Genomic DNA, 22,277 nt, shown 5'->3' on the forward strand with positions numbered 1-22,277 from the left:
AAAGATCCTCTCTACAGAACAGATGTTTCCCCCGAGTCTGGTGAACTGTTTTTTTCCCTAGTCTCTGCACATAGATCTTGATTAGAGTACCTCATCCTGCTTTGTTACTGTATTTCAAAAAAAAGTTCCACTAACAGTATTCCCAAATCCCGTTTGTATCTCCTAGCTGTTTCCATAAGCAAGAGGCAGCACATCCTACTGCTGCTTTGAGCAACACGTGGTGACAGGCCAGTCATTTGCTACCTCAGAACAGAGAGGGTGATGAGTTATAAACTTTCCTTCAGTGACAGCACTTGTTTTGATGCTCTTTTCTACCAACACTCTAATTTTCATTAAACTTGTAGGACTACATTAGCTGTGTCTACAACTGCAAGTAGTGTAGTCTTTAGAAATGGATTTGTAGACAGCAACAGCTGGTAATGAGGATCCAGTGCCCACACTATACACATTTCAGGGAGTTTTAACTATCGCCCATCTGATCCTGTGGAATTTAAAGTCTGCTGTAGGTGGAGACCACTGGTATGCTCCGAGAGCACATCTCATTTAATTTAATTCTGAAGGATGTTTCTGCACTCTGAGACTGCTCTGCATTGCTCTGCAATGCAAACAGAGCAAAGGGAACAACTGGTAAGTTTGATTCAAAAATGCACTGCTGGTTCAAGCTAAAATGCTAGTGTATACACACCCAAACATTTGACTTATTCTTTTCTCTTAAATTTGGTATAAATCGGCCAGAGGGTTTCAAAAGCTATAGAAGTACAGCAAATGACTGGTAGATAAGATAGGTAGGTAGATAGATAGATAGAGATGTTCTATTTTAGTAGAATATCATGGCATGGAAAATAAAGAGTTATGAAAACATCTCTTGAAGATACTTAAGAATACTACCCAGTTCTTATGATACAGCTGCTATCCCATCCTGTGCTCTTGTAATTCCTGCCAGCAAATTATTCAGACCTTTAGCAATAGCAGGGTTTTTTCCATCTCATTCTGATACCTTTCACACAATACTGGCAGGCACAAAGTTATTCCTTCTTTTCGTTGTTTCCCTCCATCCCAAGAGACATCTGTAAGCCCTTGTGCTTTTAAAGTGCTAGATGCTCAAAGGCTCTTCTGAAATTAATAATAATCAATGCCAGCAGCATCTCAACACTCTACCCAGTATTTGCATGTGATGGAGGGAAGACAATAGCAAAAAGGAGACATCAACTTGAATTCTTCCAGCAGTTGTTTTAAATGGTGAATATTTTCCTTTTTTTAATGTGAAAAAGAAATAAACAATATCCTTAAACAATATCTTCTTAAATCCAGAACATAAGCAGAATCTGAATTACCCCAGTGTTCTGAAAAATCTTTATTCCTCTACAGTTGTATTGGCAAACTCAGATAATTTCTACCAGTAATGGAATTTATACATTGAGCAGCCCTACGCTTTGAAAAACGCCATCCAGTAATCATCTTTCTGATTGCTGTGGTTGCTGCATCAGTTTGGGATGTGCTTTTTATACTGCTAATGAAGCAAAATTTAAACATTCAACAAATACTGACTGCATGTTTGAAGCCCAAAAGATTTATATATAAGCCCTCCATTTAATTTTTGTCAGTGGAGGACTTGCTTAAGAAAAAGGAGGGAAATGTAGGGGAGGAACATAAAACAGTTTTGAGAAAACACTGTACTGAAAGTGATATGCGAACTGAAATGGTACAGAAGGAGTTGTACCTACATTCAATTCTGATTATTTAGGTGATACTTTTACATATACTGGAATACACTGGAAGGATGATTCTTCTGACATCTAAAAGAGGACTACATTCAAAGCACATTCTGTAATGTAAGAAATTCTCTGAAGGGGGCTATGAGAAAATATCCATGCAAGTATGATACATGAAGCATAAGAAACACTTACCTTGTTGAATATCCTTCATCTCCAGGTGCAAACTGGATATTAGAATACCTACAGTTTGAGACCGTTTTCCATCCAGCAATTTGATAATCTAGAAAGATGATGCAAAGTGATCAGAGATCAAATGAACACTGCAAAGGGTTCATTCACATTAACGACAGGAGCTAATTTGTGAATTGAATTCAGTGTCTCTCCAAACATCAAACTTTTTATTAACTAAATGTGATTGTAAGACCTTCATCTTATCTCTATGCTCTGCACCTTAACAAATGGCTGATAAATGTTAAGCTTGAATTCTCACCAGGTGTAGTAAAGAACATCACCTCTTACTTGTAGGATGCTATTAAGAAGGAAAAAAGGAACATCAAATATTTATTCTGGAATATACTTTTTCCGTTTTCTCCTTAAAGTGAGCAGGGCAGAACTATTTATGACACTCTGAGTAGATCACAATGTCCTTCGTTTGTCTGCTAGTTTAGATTTCAGTGTGAACACATTTAAGTCTATCTTTTTGACAAAGGATCAATTCCTGACCAAGGGGAATTGGAGAATTGTCATCTTATGCCCTCTCAACATTATTTCTGGAACACTAGGGACTACTGAAAGGATTGCTTTCATTCTTGTCTGAATGTGCTTCTTCCACACCCTTGACACTTCACCAGGATTTGAGGACCTTGTTCACACTTTGGGTAACAGACACTTGTTAGTATAATATACTGATATTCAGACTGTAATCTTTTCAGATGTTGGGTGGGGTGAGGAGAACAAAAAGGAAGGAGGGAAATCTTGAGGAAGTTATTTTGGCTGGTTGAAATTAGTGATACTGATGTGGATCAGTCCATAAATAAAGTAAGGAAGAGTAAACCATCAGAATTTTAGAAGTGTAGTTCAGATGTTAGAAATGTCAAAACCAAACTTCCCACAATGTTTGGACTGTTGGTATTTGTGATTTTGTTTTATGTCATAAGGAAGATAAGACAGCAGCACATCACAAAATGCAATGCAGACGTAAGTTCTTCAAAATAAGAAATCTTCAGATCCAAGCAGTTGGCTTGCTTCACAGTGTTGAACAAATACTATTAAAAATACTAACTCATATGTAAAATTAAAACTAATAGCTAAGTTTTCCCTAAATTTATATTTCTAGTATCTGAACAATATTTAATCTATATGTATCCAAATTTAATTTTAATAATTGGATGACAATAATATTTGGATTACATTTGGATTACTCACATCACAGACAGTTAACTGACAAAATTTACACTAACTCATACAAATGTTTTTTTACCTATCTTTTATGGGATTAAGGAATATTTAACTGTGCAACTACTTAGTCATTCACCTACATAAAAGTAGATTTGTAGTTAAAAAATACAGGAAAAAGAGAAAATATAGTGACATTTTCACCTGAAAGTGCAGTTAGTTCTTATTTATAGAGTACTGAAATTGGACAATACATGAACAAGCTGGAATACATGCTGCCTTCAACAAAGATCTGACAGATATTTTATGTCCCTATTGTAGGGACTCAACATTTAATGAACTTATGCTAAAGTAGATGTTGCATGTTTTCTGCCAAAATTAGAAATAAAATCTATCCTGATAGTTTTTTCCAGCCTATACATACAGCACGTATGCTGGATATTAAGAAAGTAATATTATTTAAAGGGTTTTCTTCAAATGAGAAAGAATTCTTGCTGTTTATCTCCTGAGTACACAAGCAGACAAGATGATTTGGCTACAAGTTACCATAAATTAATACTCTGTAAGCATCACATCCTGCTGACTGTGATTTTTCAGTGCAAATATAAGTACCTGCTCAGTTTATCATGGTCATTTCTGAAGCTTTACATGAATTTGCTGAACTCCGCAGCACATTAACTTCTTACAGGGATAATTACAGGCTTGAGTAGTATGCAATTTGTATAGCATTCACTGACCTCCAAGTTGACCTTGTTCAGGGGCAAATTCACAGGTTGTCATAAACCCCATTAGACATGCCTAGTTTGAGGCAAAACCTTTCCAGACTAAAGCTGTTGTAGGCAATATGACATCTGAAATCATTCCATTAAAATATTTTTAAGTGCTAATGTATTCTCCAGATATGATCAAACTAGCTCCCATTGCTAAGCAAGACTTCTTCCTTAAAAGATTAGTGAAAAAAATTTTAAAGAAGATCCTGCATAATTTTAAAAGCTAAAACAGAGATTCATGTTTTAAAATGGCCAACTAACTGTATGTTCACATGCATTTTAGACAAATGTACACATGGTCACAATTACCAGGCATCAAACTAGACTCAGACTACCTGAAATAGCTTCAACCAGCTGAAATCTGTAACTGAAGGCTAATATTTTATTCATTAGAGAGCAAAAATGGAGCAACAAGACAACAGAATAGCTTAAATTGGGCATAAAACTACTGTAAAAACACAGTAGTAATGCTAAGTCCTTAGGACTTCTGTCATAGATTTCTAGAATCGATGTGTAACTTGAAAGATTTTGCAACAAAAATATATAATCAGTAGTAAAACAGAGAACATATTTTCAGAAATACTCATTTTGCCCCAAATTATGGTTATTCTGGGGAAGTCACTGACAGGAAATTAAATATGTGTGTGAATTCCAAATGGAAAGGAGACACAAAAAAATCAGCACTTTTCCAGGTCATAAAAACCATAAGGCAAATAAAATGAAAGTTTGTAAAGACTGCATTGAACTATTTAGTCTATGCTTTTAAAAGACAAATCACTGATCACCTCTCAGCATATTGGGACTTGCTTGTAGCTGGCAGTGTCAGGTAAGCGGCTAAAATCCAGCTGACGCCAGTTGATGCTGCTATGCCAGCTGGCAGGGTTTGCCAGCTGCCTGCCGCTCCTCCAGACTATGAATGTATCATTGTAATGGATGCAGCATCTTCTGGCTCAATGACAAAATTGTGACTGCTTGTGCTAATTCATTTAATTCAGTGATCCATAACATTATTTGTTCTATGTGGTGTTCCCCAACTATTTTTTAATGTTATTAAGTTTGTTGATTTGCTGTACACGAGTGCCCCTTCTACATCTTTCAAATATATATCATCTAATTTAAAAGTGGAGTCATAGTGAAGCTTGAACACATTCATAAATTATTTTGTCATTCCCATTAAAAGGTGTTTCTCTAATGTAGCCAGAACTGTATTTCATTAAATATTATACGACAGACTTCACTGTTTTGTCTAACTGTAATGTCTACATTCTGTCCAGGACACTTACTGGTGCTGAAATCTGAACAGATTCAGTTTACTTTAGTGATTAAAAGCTAAATCCTTCCTCCTGCTGGTGCATGGATTCTTTCCATAATATTTAAATTTATTGAGAGAAACCATAAGCTAAAAAGCTGTCCTGCATATCACAGTGTTTCCCTCCATTCCCACTCATTAACTTTTATGGTGAAGTCAACAGCCTGGACCCATAAGTAGTCTGCTGAAACCCTGTTCGAACAGAGGAAGAATATCCTGCACAAGAAGCAAGTAAGTATGCCCCTCAAGCCATTCTACATAAACACTCCAAGAGTTACCAAAGAAATTTCAGAAGCTTAAGACTAGACATTATCTCTTTTATTCCTACTCAAAGGAGACCCAAGATTAACTATTTTTTGTTTAACATGGATGAACCACAGCTTTATATTTTTTAAATATTTTAAAAATATTTTGGGAGACATGTAATTCTATTTGCAATTCTGTTGGATGAAAAAACCCCACTATTTTTAGCCTTTTGCTAAAGGACAAGCAAATGGCAATTTCTCAGGATAAAATGGGAGGTAAGAAATGAGCTAGTAAGAAACTTACTTCCATATTTTTATTCCTATCAGAACTGGAAAAACAAGACAAAGCCACAAAATAGATATTTACCCTTTACAGATACTTTCCATATCCTACATGACTGCAGAGCTTTGTGGTAAACAAGGAAATGCTGTATTCATTCTCAGTACAGCACAAAAAATAAAAAGAAAGTGAGAGTGCCTCGGAAGAGCACGCACTAGCATTTTACTACTTCTACTCAAGTTTGAACACTGCTTATTATCTTATGCAGACAGCTGAAGACAGACATTGTGTTTCAACCCTGCAAAGCTTCCAACATTTTCTGCAATATCTGCCCTTCTTGCAGAAACACAAAATTCATTAATTGTAATTCCTCATTTAGTTAGATGGACAAAAAACTTGCTGACAGACATATCCCCTTCAGTTAAAAAAATGCAATTCACTCAAAATATTGACACTCTTCTTAAATGAGAACACATGTTAATAATTATGTGAAGTCTGTTAGAGATAATAGACAACAGAAAAGCCATTATCTTTAATGTCCTCCTGCGTCTTTGAAATGATAATCATTGCACTAAAGGGCCAAAAATGATTGATGGACTTTCATTTGGAGCATACACCTGACACAAATTACTTGACATTTACTCATTTTTTTTGTAAGATGAAGACGGAGTGGCATCACAAATATCCAACTATCCTGTTTCTTGAAAAAGTATAGAAAATACTTGAGTTTTTGAGGATAAGTTACTAACAAGTGCTCAAATATATTGGAAAAACTAATGCAACTTCAAAATATGTGTAAGTCCAGCAATGGAGCTACAAAATGCACATGGAATAAATCATAGCAAAGGAATGTTCTTTTCTAAATTACCTCTTTTTCAGGCTTACAGGGTATCATAACTTAATACATAATGAATCATGGTTTTTATTTCTTTCCAAAATATATGTCCTAATTCTGCCTTCCTTCTATTTGGAAGAACAGGTTTTGGTTCTGCAAATTTAACAGGAAAGGGAGAACCTATGCCTTGAAAACAATTACATGTGCCTATCAGCTTAAAAATTTGCATGGATATGTACAAACAAGAAATGTTAACAGTTAAGAATGAATGAAAGCAAAATCGTTTGCATGTAAAACTTCAGTCCTTCATCTGACATGAAAACATCTATAGAAGACTTTCAGAGTCTGAGAAAGATGCTAGATCCTTCAAATTATATTCAAATCTATTAAAAACTGAGTTGCTTTCAAAAACAACTGATTTTTTTTCCCAGAAAAATAGGTTAGTTTTAATACGCTAATTGTTCTTAGTTTTCATTGTTTTCATAAACAGCTACGGACCTTAATGGTACTGTACTGAATCTACTTACAGTTGAACATTTTTGGTACATAAAACTTTATAGTTGAAGCTCATTTACAAATTTCACAAATAAAACTTACAATATGCTTTTAAAAATAAACCACACATTCCCAGATAAATGCTTTAATGTGAGTGTTAGTGGATAATACAATAGGTGCAGAAATCGTATGTCTGGAATGCTACAACTGAAATCTAAGCATAAGAAAATACAGAAATGACAATGAAAATAGTCTAGATTAACAGTTGCACTTTCACAAGCATGTCAGTGATACTTTAAAAATAGGAGTTAAAAAAAAGGAGTAATATTCAAAAGGCATTTAAAGTCCAAATGTCCAATAGAATTAATACCTAAATTGAAGTTATGTACTAAAATAACCTGGTGAATCTAGCCCTTTTTCTTCTTGATTTCCAAGAAACTGTAACTTCTAAATAATTTTGAAAGTGGGACCAACTACGTGCATTTGAAAAAGCTTAACTAAAGACTTAGTGTAAATACTTTTAGATCCAATGTATATTGCCAAGGTGCACTATACCAGTAACTTACGTATTTAGATTAAGCTAATTGAATTAGCCAAAACGAGAGAAATTTATTTGATTCATATTCAGATGCTAATGAACTTCTTTATTTTTTCCAGTAAATTCAACTTCACCTGCTGCAAATTCAACCACTTCAGAACTATCCTAGGAAATAAATCCCACTCTTTCCTTACATTATTTACCCACCTAGACTCTCTGGGAAAGTCAGGATGCAAGCAAGAGTCTCTTTTCAATTTCATAGATATCGCATCCAAAAAAAATCACTGCATTGTACTACGTCATATAAGATTATAATGCTTTTAGTCTCACACTTCAGAAGCATTCTTATGAGAGAAGAATTGTATTTATTAATTCTTAAATATATTGCGCAATTTTGCTCTAATATTGGGACATACCTAATATATTCATCTAGACAGTAAATTCTCCCCATCCAGAAAAGACAAATTCTACTCTCAAGACATAATACCTAAAAACCTAGAATATTTATTTTGATCATTATCTACAGTATACCGTAGAACTTTTGTTTACAAGATTGCATATATTCAGAGCAGATAAATGCACAAGAATAAGGGTTTTCTGAAATATTTCAGAGGATGTAGAATTGGAAAAAAAATAAGAGGTTCTTCCAAAGCTGCTAGATTTTCCAAAGGAGTGCATGATCACAGAAGTATGAACAGCCACACACCTTGCAGAGCTTCTAAGCCCAGGTAAGCATTACTGTAACAAACTTCAAGAATATGTAAGTGTACTAGAAAGGTGCATCTGACCTTCATTTAAACTATATTATGTTTACATTGTATCACTATCAAGTGAATGTGCTACATTTTTTCCAAAATAATTTAATATATGCCTAAAAATAAATAAAATCACCCTCTATGCAGGCCTTTAAGAAGTTATATTAGCATTGCTGCTGGAAGATTCTTAACTTCGTTTTTTCCCCACATACTTGTTAGAATATCTCATTTTTTAACAACTGCATTTCAAATTCTAATCATTTCATCCTCATGTCAGGATGATAGCCTCTAGAACCTAGCGTAACTCAATTAATAAGCCATTTTCTGGCAGGCACAAAAGCAATGAATTTGGGAATCATGAAAGTGCTTCCACTCTGGAAAAAAGGATAGTCAGCTGTTTCCATCCATAGGACAATGGACAGAAAGTGGACTTTATGCCTTTTAACTGAGTAACATAATCATGATGTTGGAAAGGCACTCAAAATGTCATCCAAAGCATTTCTGCACTTCAAGAAAGTATCAACTAGATGTGTATCATTCTACACAAATTTTCTTAAAGATCTCCCAATACAGAAACACAATTTCCCTAGCCAAAATTGTTCTGCATTCCTTTGGTATCCTTACTTTTAGAAAGCTTTTTGTAATCTTTCTTTGCAGCAGCTGCATGCACTTGATGACATTTACTGCATTTCCCAATCAACCTTCTCTTTTCTAGACTAAACAATCATAATAATTCAATTCTTTTCTCACTCCTATTGACTCTTTACAGTTAGTAAACATTTTTAATGAAAGGCTGTAGTGCCTAAATCTAGATGCAGTTCTTAACTGAGACATGGCTAAGTAGATTGTCTTGCAAGCAATACTTCTATCAGAGTTCTGTTTTCCCTTTTTAGTAGTACCATGATTTGACAATTCATTTACCTCTTGTGAGCCATTATAACCCCAAGATCCTTTCTGCTAAACTATTACCTAGACAGTTAGCCAGTTGTACCCCATCTTATTTCTAGGTAGCTGAATATCCTTAACTGTATTAACCTTGTGGTTAACTGTATTAGCTTTGTGCTTATCCCTATATTTCAGACCCTATCTCTGATACATGAAAGCTTACTGAAGGGTCTACTCCAGTATAAGCCTCTCACAACTAGGTGGTGGCTGCAGAGTTAATATTCCATTATCTAGGTCATAAGTGAAAATACCAAGGTAACCAGACCCAGCATAGATGCCCACAGAATCCTCAAATGTATTCTGCTGTTTTGACACTGACTATATGTAGGAGTATATATATATTCTATATTATAAGTATTTATTTTATAAATTACATATCATATTGCAAATACAGTGTATATATATAAAAATATATATATGAATACAAGTATATATTCAGAAGTTTCCCTTCTGAACATAACTTGTCAAATCGTACTGGAATACAGACCATCTGTTCCATTTATGTAGGACAAGATTTAGATACTTCTGGCTGAAAATGGTAGATACCTATCAGCTGGTAAGCAACAAAACCACAGCATATGGTGAATATTTTAATCTGTGTTGCCATGAGGTGTCTACTATGTGGACAAATGGGTAAGAATAGAACAAAGTGAAATTTCTATAGGCTTAATGTGATACTTTCCACAGAAGCATTCATTCCACAGATTAAGCATACAGATTATTTCAGTGGTTTCACAAAAATAAGAATTCTGAGAATAAATTGAATAATATTATTTTATTTGAACTGCAAGAGAAATGTAAATAGATGGTAGAGAAGTCATAATTCAGCAAGCCACTAATTGTTAAAGCCTCCTTAGTTTTATAAAGAAGACCCAGTTAAATGAGAAACAATTCCCCTCTAATTCCAAAGATAGAATCTTACTTCCAATTGCATAAGGAACTTGATTGTGAGGTACTGATGTAATTCTCATTCAAGGAGAAAAGTATTAAGTAATTGTGTTTTAATAAGCAATCCTGCACCACCTATTGGTTTGTCATTTCTCTAAATACCAAGCAAGCCGAACTTAGTTTGTATAAGAAAGTATGAAATAGGACAAAGTTTGTGCAGAGGAGAAGAGATTTAATGCCATGAATAGGTCAGCACTAACATGTATTATTAAATAAAATAGCTTACCTACTCCAAACACAAACTACTACTCCAGATTCTATCACTGTACCTGTATATTGCTCTGGAAGGCTTTTTTATAGAACATGAGAAAGGAATTTACAAAAAAATACAAAATGATGCAGCATCAGCTAAAAATTATAATATGATGAAGCTCGTAAGATTCATGTGTCTGTCTTAATGCCTGTAGAAAGCATCTTTAACCAGACTATACAATTCCATACACTATTACACCTGTAGCATTCTTAAAACCAGACAAACACAAATTTCTGTACTGAAGCAAAGAAAAAGATTGTTGTTAAAACCCTAGTAGATAGATATAATTGTTGGAAAAAACGCAAGAAAAGTTGAAAGCCAAGAAAAAGCATGAGAAAGCACAAATGAAGCCAGCAGAACTGATAAGTTTTACATTAACCTACAGGACCCTTCTGTTATAATCTACTAATAAACCCTCCTGTAACTAAATAAAACGCCTCTCTACTACTGTATCGCTTGCAGCCCACCAAGATTGATCCATTGGAGCCAGGCTGCAGACATCTGGGCTTTCAGAGAGACAAATAAAAAACACAGGACCATCTAAGAGGACCAACTGTCTGTAAAAATATTCATCTGCTACCATGAGCCATTTAACAAAGAAAGGCTGAAAGACAGGATATACAATAAGAAAATGCTTCTATACTCACTTAGAGTCAAATTTAATTTGAATTCTAAAAGCTGATTTATTTTTAATTTTTAAATTGACCAAATGACAGAAAGTTTGGTATTTTTGACCATGAGTTTTTGAAATTTTCACTGAAAGCCCTACAGTTCCCATGGTTTATCACACCATGATCATAATCGCATGAGTTTTACCAAACTAAGGACATAATAATAGATATAACTGTTACTTTATCTCTTAGGGGATTTACTTTTGTGTTTTCACACAGTACTTTAAATGAACTTTTTCCATTTCATTAATGGAAATATATACCTAGTCTTAAAATAATAAGCTTACATTTAATAACAAACCAGAATAATTCAAACAGTGACATAAGTAAAGAAGATATCTTTGTAAGAAAATACATTGGTTTCTCACAAGAAATAGTACTTATTATTATATCATTATTTCCTATATTGTATAGAGTAACTATTATCCAATTTGATTTTGGATAAAGTTAAGAGAGATCATTAAAAAATTGTGCTGCTGTAGCAAGTAAGTTAGTTTACAAAGTAGCAAGAGAAAAGAATAATGCAATTTAATCTTTCAGAATACAGGCCTAATTCTCTACCTGGTTTGCTGTCATACACCTGGAGAAATAGGTATATTCACTCAATTGCTGTGATTTTGAAATACAAAGGTAACTATTTGTGCATATTATTTCTCCATTAAAGTTACATTGGTTATGTTTTTCTTCAAAGTTCTTTAGAAACCTGTGTTTCCTATTAAATAAATCTTTCTGAAAGAGGTAAATCAATGAAATGTGAAAATACATTTTAGAAAGAGGGCATCACAAATGTCAGCTACTGGGATTTACAGATACAGCTGTGTACTATGTGCCATATGCACTTGAATCATTTGTCAAGTAAAATACGTCAAAATATTTTTCACAGAGATGTTCATGTCCAACTTCAATCTAACATTTGAAGGACTGCAACAATTAATAATTTCTTTAGGGTGTACTTACAAATGCCAGCATGCCCCCATCCTGGCCCCATTTTTCATTTTTCACTTTTTGCATCACATGAGTTTGAATCTTATATATCCTATAGCCTTATTTACACTTCTCATTAACTATTGCGCTAAGACACAATACAGTAAGTTTATGATCAAAGATGTTTTGAAAGATCTGATTGCACTGATATGTATCTATGTGTGTATATTTCACATTATATGTATTATAAAGTTGAACATAGATAGCATAGCCTACATACAAAGTGCCCTCTTGTGGTTCCAAGCAGGTAAGCTCAAAGAGATTTACAATATAGTATATATTTAAATGGGTTTCTAATACATAACCACATTGTTTTAGGAAAACAGTATCGACTATTATTCAGCCTAGAATTTTTCCTGCAGCAAATACTACTAATGCCATTTCTTTGTCCTATCTGCACATAGTAATTGACAACTACAAGCTCTCTCTGTAATGAATCATGTCTGAGGCACACAATATCTGTGCTACGGTAATGACAGAGTTACTGCATAAACTTTTGGCCATTAAAGACATGATCATCCTGTCCCTTCCTGACACAGCTCTTTAGCTATACCAGAAAAAAGTTTTCTGGCATTCCTTATTCAAAATGTCTAACAGTCCTATCTTGCTTTATGCTTTGTTTTTCCAATAAAATTCATCTCAATGGAAAAGTGGTTTGCTAGAGTAACTTAATGACAGTGTTTAACTATAGATCAGTTCAAGGACAGACACAGCCTGAAATATTGGCACTTTTAGACTCATATTAGAACTTTCATTCAGTTCTCCTATATGATGTTTTTTCTACCTCACTAGGATAGGGAACTTTCATTTTCAAAGTCAAGAAATCTTCCAAGTTAAATAATAACCTTGCATTCTCAAGCAAGAGTTGAATCAGCAGTCCACCTATTTTGCTTTAAAATAAGATTTACAAACCCATCTATTATCTGTTCGTTCAACTGTAAATAAAAAGAGGGTTTTCTTAAAATGTAAAACTAAACAGTGACACAAAAAAAAGAAAACACAAAGAAACAATAAATACCTTTTTGGCCTTGGTTTTTTTTTCATAAGTCTCTGATAATGGTTTTCTTTTTTCCTGAGTGGTGTCTTTGGAGAATAAATATTCAAATTCAGTAGTATCAAGTATATCAGGTTCTTCTAGTGATTCCCATAATGTTGGCATAGCAGTTTTCCTACAAAGGGAAAGGTAATTATAAAATTTCCAATAAACATTTATGAAGAACCATAACAGATCTAACCATAATAGATGAAAATCCATTATAGATTTAAAACTCAAAGCAACATGTACTACTGCTATATAAACAGCATTCCTTCCCTATACCTTGCTCTTGTAAGGAGCCAAAATGTTTTGCAGAAGGCTGTAGCGAAAAGTTTAGCTATTTAGTATCCATGCCTGCTAGACTATCAAAATGCATTATTTGTATTGTACAGTTTTTTGTACAACAATCAAATATTACAACTGCAGCTTGTGCAAATACATCGAGACACTTCTGTCATTCAACTAGGATTAGGAGGAGGTATTTCAAGAGTAGCTTTTTTGAGAAATTCCTAGTAATCTATTTAGACCTATAAAAATAAACAGTATCAACAAATAGTGAAGAAACTTTATTCAAGTATATTTTAAGAGCATTTGGGGTCACTTGTATAGGACTTGACTGACTTCAGGTTAGCTGCAGATGTTGTATGCTCATATTTATCCTTGTTGCAGTTCTGAGAAACTAGAGTAATTATGTGGCCTATATTTTGGGAGACCACCCAGTATTCTGCTCCAGCCAACCAACTAAATTTTAAATGTGGATTATCTTTCCCTCTTTTTTTGCGTTCCAAGACCAGCTTTAGTTTTGGAACACTTAGGAACTTTTTTACACAATCCTCTAGTTTTATCTGGATTTGGGGAAAATACTATGTAGTGCTGCAAACATGGCACTTCAATTCTGAATGAGTTTTGTTTCAAAATTTCAGTGTTTCAAGAAAATATGTGTGACAAAACTTCTGAGTGCTCTTCTTGTCTGTTTATCAGTAGAAGGTGGGACCACTTCTTCCAGCAGATGTCACTAAAAGGCAGTGAAATTATTTGCAAAAAAAAAAAAAGTGATTAAAACCCCTGTAAAATACAAATGGCTGATGTCACTAAACACATTTTTATTAGATGTAATATGCAACAAAATGCAATACCTATCAATTTAAGGGGAACCAAAATTAATTTTTTTTTCAAATTTAGGATTTTTTATACTTAATACACAACTGTAAATTTACCATTGTGAATGTTTAAGGAACTCTATTAGCATCTGCTGATGCAGCATATTCTGTGTCACAGGACATGCTTACAGCTCCACAGTTTCACCCTCCTTGATACTAGCTGTAGTGTCAATCACCCTGAAGAATGAAGGATTCTTTCTGGCTCTGTAACAAGAAATTTGAAGTCCTGGATAGCTGCTGATCTAAGCAGCAGACCCTTGAAGAAGTTTCCAGTTCTAGTGCAGACCATGAAAATGCTGGACCATTATATCTGGTAACCAGCAGTTCACGAGAAAGCTATGACTTAGACCTTATCTTGCATCCAGCAAAAGCTTGGTGAACCAGCAATATTTCAGAAAAATATTTTGATTTCAGTGAATCAATAGGAAGAATTACTATAAGGTTTATTTATGGACCAAGTATTTATTCACTATGAAACAATTTATCACTAGTAATTTTTGGAAAGTAAACCCCAAATGCTCAAACTTCCTGCTCCAAAATATTTCAATGCCTTTAATTCTGAATCATTGAAAGAATACAACTGACATTTCATTAATTGTTTGTTCCTGTCAAACATTTTATATAAAATATTAACACCTTACTATGCTTTATTATACCAGAATAATGATTCTTTCTCATCAAAATTGTAAGCTAAAACAAAACTCATATTTAAATACATTTAAATGCAGATATTTACTGTGTTTAAACATAATCCTAAAAATAACTTAAAATAAACGATTAAGAATAATCATAAATAATTTGTAATACTTAAATAATTTATAGTGACCTATTATAATAATATATTAAGTAATCTAAACAAATAATCTGTAATACAGTAATTCATAACATATAATAATACCTAATATAGTCACAGTATATAATACAGTATGTAATATAGTGTGTATATATAGTATAGCATATATGTCAGATATAATAATGTAAATTATTAAAATGTTTAAAATAAACTTAACATCTTTGTAACTGCACTTATGCTAAAATAATTTTGAACACAGATAATAATGATTTTACTTTTAAGACCTGAATAATCGTGTGATTTCATTACCTGCATAACACAGGACCTGAATTTTAGTTCATGATTCTAGCAGCTCCTTGTTAAACTAGAAATAGTCCATGTCACTTAAGCATCCCCCCAAAATACTTTGTGAGCCAACCCTCTTAATGGAGCTCTATGTTACATTAATAAACACTTGAAGCAAAGTTGGAATCAGCCAAAATCCAAAAGAGCAGCTGAGCAGCACTGAAACCACACACTGCTGTGGCAGTAAGGTATGTATGCTGGCTCAGAAAGTGTAAATGTGAGCACTTCTTTTCCTCTGCCAGCTGAATAAATGGATAGCATAAACAAAGTTTGTGGGATCATTTCAAAAAGACTGTCCAAAAATTGTTTATTTATGCCTGTTCACCAAATGATCCCTTATAAACAAATAAATAAAACACTATCTTTCATAGTAACTTTAGATTTGCCAGAACAGTATATACTATTAGACTGCTTTCATAGAATCATAGAATGGTTTGGGTTGGAAGGGACCTTTAAACATCATCTAGTCCCACACCCCCCGCCACACGCAGGGACATCTTTCACTAGATCAGGTTGCTCAAAATCCCACCCAACCTGACCTTGAAGACTTCCAATGATGAGGCATCCACAGCTTCTCTGGGCAACCTGTTCCAGTGTCTCACCAACCTTGTTGTAAAAAATTTCTTCCTTATATGCAGTCTAAATCTACCACCTTTCAGTTTAAAACCATTGCCCCTTGTCCTGTCACTACAGGCCTCAGTAAAAAGTCTTTCTCCATCTTTCTCATAAGCACCCTTTATATATTGAAAGGCCGCAATAAGGTCCCCACCCAAGACTTCTCTTCTCCAGGCTAAACAACCCCAACTCTCTCAGCCTGTCCTCACAGTGGAGGTGCTCCAGCCCCCTATCAACTTTGTGGCCCTCCTGTGGACTTGCTTCAACAGGTCATGTCCTTCTTATGTTGGGGGCCCCAGAGCTGAAGGCAGTACTCCAGGTGGGGTTTCACGAGAGCAGAGTAGAGGGGAAGAATCACCTCCCTCAACCTGCTGGCCACGCTTCTTTAAGTGCAGCCCGGGATACAGTTGGCCTCCTGGGCTTCAAGCTCACTTTGCTGGCTCCTGTCCAATTTTTCATCCACCAGTATCCCCAAATTCTTCTCTGCAGGGCTGCTCTCAATCCATTCATCCCCTAGTCTGTATTGATATTGGGGATTGCCCCAACTCAGGTGCAGGACCTTGCACTTGGTCTTGTTGAACCTCATGAGGTTTGCATGGGCCCACTCCTCAAGCCTGTCAAGGTCCTTCTGGATGGCATCCCTTCCCTCAAGAGTTTCATCCCAGCACTAAATCAGAGTAAGATTGGTAAATTTTTTTTTTTTTTTTTTTTTACTACAGCGGTGTCTGTCAGTACTGAACCTCCTCCATAATGGATGCGTCATGCTACAGGTTCCTGAGCTACATATATTTATACATATGCTTTAGTTTTCCTGCTCTGACGGAACTATACACAGAGGTTAGGTTCCAGTTTAACTGTTTCTAGAACTGGCATCACAGAGGATGACACAACATAGTGCTCTGAAGATGGTATCACCTGAAATGACTGGAAAGCAAAAATGAAACTCTAGGTTCTCACCTCACCAACTTTAACATTTCAATTCTAATTAAGATTAAAAAAAAAAAAAAAAATCTTTCTAATCTGTTGGCTACCTTTTTTCTCTTCAGTGCTACCCTGTCACTACAGTGGCCCATGGAGTACTTGGATTTTGGGGAAAAAAAGGACAAAATTTCTTTTTGATATAATGCACATAATTTTCATTTATAATGCATATAATTCTAATTTATATTTAATATTTCAAAGTAATTTCTGGTGATCTATTTTTAGACTTCTAGAACTGATTCAATTTTTTTCTTAAAACATGTAAATTCCATGCCTCTACGCTGATTTTGTTACACATTCCAAGACTGTTAAGTTTTTGTTATTAAGTCTTAATTAGTATACATACCCTTGTATCATGGCCTATAAATAGCAACTCTAAGTCCAAATAAATATATTTTACCTGCTACCTTGCAATTGTATCCGTGTCCAATACAAAGGCTTCATGGGACGGCTAGGTTCAACGGGAGGTTTTCGAGGACCTTGGTTTGACGATAAAGTGCTATTAAAAAAGGACCCAGGCCCTGGAGGTGGAGGGGGTGGAGGTAAACCAGATCCAGGCAGTGGAGGAGGAACAGGAGGTCCCGACCCTGGAAGTGGTGGTGGTGGCGGTGGTGCTTGAAAATTCCTACAGCCTTCAAAAAGTGGAGGTGGCAGTGGTGGACTAGATCCAAACTGAGATGTCAGTGAAGTCAGACCCGCTGGCAAAGGTGGTGGTGGAGGAACTAAACCTGGTAGTGAAGAATCAGGAAGGGGAGGAGGAGGTGGCGGTGGTGGTGGAGGAGGCAGCATTTGTTTTGGTTGACAAGATAAGACACTTTCTGAAGACTGTACATTGTAATTGTCCTTATTTTCACTTTGGGCAGAAATACTATGTGACAAAGAAGAAATATTAAGCTTTCTGGGTACTATCTGGTTATTTTTCACAGCTCTGTTTTCTTCTTCACTAGGCTTTATGAAAGTTTCTCTGTCAGTCTGTATACATACATTTCGGTATGTCTTTGGTGGGTTATCATCTTCAGTAGAAACACCGATATCCTTTGCTTTTTCATTTATTCTGTTTAATTTATTATCGAGTTCATTCTTCAGATGTGCAATGGTTTCCTCAAGCTGAGCAGTTGATACAGCATGTTCCCCACGAATATGGAATACCCTGAGTTCAAACTGAGACTGCAGAACAACAACAAAAAAAACCTTAGTGCAAACATTTTTCTGAAGTGTTTATTTCATAGTAACTAAAAATCGTCACATTTAGACTATGTTCTTACTTTAAGCAAAGACAGAAATACTTCACTTTCCTAGTTCTAAATGGCTTTATTGCAAGCTATTACATAACCGGACAAGTACTAGTCTTTAAAGATATGTAAGCAGTGTCTGTTTCCACAAAACGTATTTTATGAGTAAATATCTAGAATATTGATTTAGCAAATTCTAACTTGTACCTTGTCTTTAAGCAGACTTACTGGTTTTTAATTGTTGAATGCAGTAATTACTAGTTCATTATGGAACAAAGGTACTTTTTTTGAATGGTGTTGTACTTAATGACATTATTTTGTTGACTATTTCACTTCACACATATGGCATATATATAGTTAACATGTTAGGAAGTAAAATAGATTAACCACAACAGAAGTTCAAATTCCTCCCAGATAAAACATTAAATAAAAAAATTAAAATACTTTCTCAATCTATTAAAAGTGTTCTCATCAATTAAATTCAGAGGCACACATAAATTCTCCTTCAAATTTATCTTTACTATTAAATGAAGACTTCATTTCTACCAGATATATTTCAATCTACAATTCAGGAAAACAAATTTTAGACCAAGAGGATAAAGAGGATTTCACTGAGGTAGAAAGAAATAACAACCTTTCAAGAATATATGTAAGTAAGGAAGAAAAAAACCAAACTACTTTTCTTACCATATATCAGAAAAATACAAAACATTTGACACAGAAATATCTCCTTTAAATAATCCGATCCAGTACTGCTATTCCAGATGATTAAGTCCCTGCAAGCTATTTTCTGTTATGCCATGATTCTATCAATCGGGCAGCTGACTGGTGTTATCTTGTTTCTTTGCAAGCCAATGACTCCTGAAAGAGCATTTTCCATGGTTCTTTCAGGATCTCTGTACAAAGGGAAGCCAACATTTCAACAGAAGCAGCTAATGAGCTGCGATTTTCCCAAATTCCTGCAGGCGCAGCAATTTACACTTAAAAACTTCCCACATAGTGCTGGTCAGAAGTGGCAACACAGCACTCCCTACTTATCATTCCAACTGGAGTATTAGGTCAGAGTTAATAGTTTACAGCATTAATTAATATGCATCCAAGTCATGCATGTGTAGGTCAGTATGGCAAATACAGTAGTGTAATATACTGTAATTTTATATCATACAAAGAAGCTTGAAGAGATATATGTTCTTTCTTATAGCAGTATGATCAGCTTGCATTCAATAATCAATTTGTTAAGATAAAATCCAAAGTAAACAATCTGAAAATACTGGATACAAAATGCTCCTTTTCTTAACTGGCAAGTGTAAAGGTGGGAAATCCTTTAAAGTCTTGCAAAGATAATCAAACAGAGATTTGTATTGGAAACAACCCAATTTCTATTAGTTTTATAGAAAAACTAGGACTAATATGTACAACAAATAAAACATGTTTTGCTTGGCTTTTTTTCTTTTCCTACTGTTACTCTATCAAAGTTTGTTATTGCTCAGCTTAATTATTAGTTCAGTTCAACTATCACAAAATTTTCTGCCATGTGAATTGCTCCAGAGCAATCACCTTTCTTTTTAAACTTGGCATACTGACCCATAAATGAGGTAATGAAGTAAGTTTGCCTCAGGGAATTTAGCTATTTTGTTTATCATAGTATTCTGCCCCTATTGGACATCAAAAACTCCCCAATAGAACAATTTACTTTGAACGTTAAAGATTTTCCCAGCAGTAAATCTGAAGTCACCTCAAAAACACACTGTAAAAAACAAGCACAGTATTCTACAAAACTACTTATTACATTTAACTGGGCATGAAAGCAACTGTGTTAGTATTATATACCTTTTCAACTACAGATCTTCAGTCTCTAATTTACAATATAAAACTGGTGGTTTGAACTCAAAATTATATTTGAGGCGATAGTTTTATGCTTTGTCTTGCTTTTAACTTTCACATTTTCAAAATTAATTTCTGTTAATAAAAATAATAAAATTACTAACATAAACCAGAATTAAAGCTAAAATTACTAAGCACAAAAAAGAAAAGCAGGCTTAACAAAAATGACACATTGGGAATCTGTGTTGAACATCTCATCAACGGAAAAGATCAGTATTTTCCAACTGAGTGACTGCAATATAAAAGAGCAATAAGTAATAAAACAAGTTTTTATTTTGATTATCTTACATCTCAAAACAATCTTGTTCACCAAAATATTAAGTAATACTGGAATGTCTTCAGTTTACATTAACTATGATAGTATTTTCAACAAAATTTTCAAGAATATGTATGTTAATATGTACTATTTATATATATGTATACACATAAATAATACATACGTATTCTTAATAAAGGTCTGCTTCCTGAAAAATATTTCTTTAAAAGAGATGAAATGAGCTGAAAATCTTGTAATGAATCAAATGGAGATCAAACAGCTTCCAGTCACTCCACACAGGTAGAATTTAAACATTCTCTTTCTATCATGTACTATGACAAATATGTATAAAGTCTATTACATTCTCTTTGTTATACCACTAAGGACTAGTTAGATACCTTATCAACATGTAGTGTTAAATAATAAAGAAAACCACTGTGTACTAAACTTAGGCACCTTTGACTCCTGAAAGCAAGTCAATAACTAAAAATATTTTTTAAAAATTTACAATTTTCACTTGTCTGTGGCTTAAAACTTTTTACATGGTACTGCCTATTAGAATGAAATCTCAGAATTCAGGCTGCAGAATACTTACTGATAATCACTAGACCTCAATATACAAATCTCGAAGGAGCCTACGGACAACTCAAACTAAAAATAAATTAACTAAAATTAACTAATTAATTAAACCAAGTTGAAACTAAAATAAATTTTGACACAACCTTATTGCCAGTACAACCATTCATTATGCAAGGTGATTTCTTTACTTTGCAAATGGGATGTTTGTTAGAATTTGTGGGATTTGTACTAGTTTAGAATCCTTCTTCTATTGCATTATACATAAAATTTATAGTTAGCATTTTTATTATAAAGATAAGTCACTAAATTTTGCTATAGCAAGTGGTGATACAGTATGTATCCAGGCAAATCTTTTCTTCCTTACAATTCATGAATCAAAGGATAGGAACAATGGAATCTTTTTATACTTTACATTATTGTAAACAAATCTAACATACTGAAATGGAATATAATAGAACTATATCCCTCTCACAATTTCAAGTGGGAAATAATCAAAATTACTTTTATACTATATGCTGTCACCAGAGTCCTGAAATATTAAAAATATAATGTGAACACAGAGACATTTTATTGAATAGAGATTTGTGTTAGAAGCACTTGTGCACAACCTTTCCAGTTAAAATACTATTTTCATCTAAATGGGAACCAAAGTTTTTCCACTATAGTGTAGATATGTCTACCAAAGCTAACAGTTTTATTTCCAGGGTCTGTCAACACTCCTTTAAAATGTTTATGATGGCTACATAACAATACCTGTGGCTGCTGGGAAGAACCAATTTTTAGCTAAATTCAAATCTAGATGGATTTGAATAGACACTGTTCAAATTATTCAGTACCTTGTTACTAAATCATGTCAGCAATTATTACTACCACGTTGGCAATATACCGAGTCTGTTTTCATGGCACGTCATGCACCAGACTCCTAGAGTCTTTGGGAACTACTGTTAAGATGAACAATGACCAAAGGCTCCCATCAGAATATAATAGTTTGGTCAGAGCTGTTTTAAGCAGAATGAAATGGAAAAAAAAATTCAGCAGGAAACAAGATGTCTGAGGGAGGGAAGGTGCGGGAAGAAGGCTGGAGGGACAGAGGCTGGAAACTAAAGCATAGAAAGCCATCCTATGCAGCATGAATGAACATGATTTATTCCTGAGGAAGGGTAGAGGATTTGGAAGCCTATCAGAGTTAAAATGTCTGATGATTTCTGTATAAAATGAAAGCAAGACATTATGAAGAACAATTTAGATGTTCATCAGT

General features: G+C 34.3%; 1 protein-coding gene across 6 annotated transcripts in view; it reads right to left on the minus strand.

Annotated features, from left to right (window-relative positions):
• Nucleotides 1–22,277, minus strand: part of FMN1 (formin 1) — a 209,578-nt gene that overhangs the window by 86,689 nt on the left and 100,612 nt on the right. For all 6 annotated transcript variants that reach the window (XM_069784109.1, XM_069784110.1, XM_069784107.1 and 3 more), the window contains 3 exons: nt 17,469–18,235; nt 13,157–13,307; nt 1,908–1,995 (listed from right to left, as the gene is read on the minus strand). In XM_069784109.1, coding sequence (XP_069640210.1) covers nt 1,908–1,995; nt 13,157–13,307; nt 17,469–18,235 — 1,006 coding nt within the window. The remainder of the gene's footprint in view (nt 1–1,907; nt 1,996–13,156; nt 13,308–17,468; nt 18,236–22,277) is intronic.

Source organism: Haliaeetus albicilla, chromosome 5 (assembly GCF_947461875.1).
Source record: "Haliaeetus albicilla chromosome 5, bHalAlb1.1, whole genome shotgun sequence".
Lineage (NCBI taxonomy): Eukaryota > Metazoa > Chordata > Aves > Accipitriformes > Accipitridae > Haliaeetus > Haliaeetus albicilla.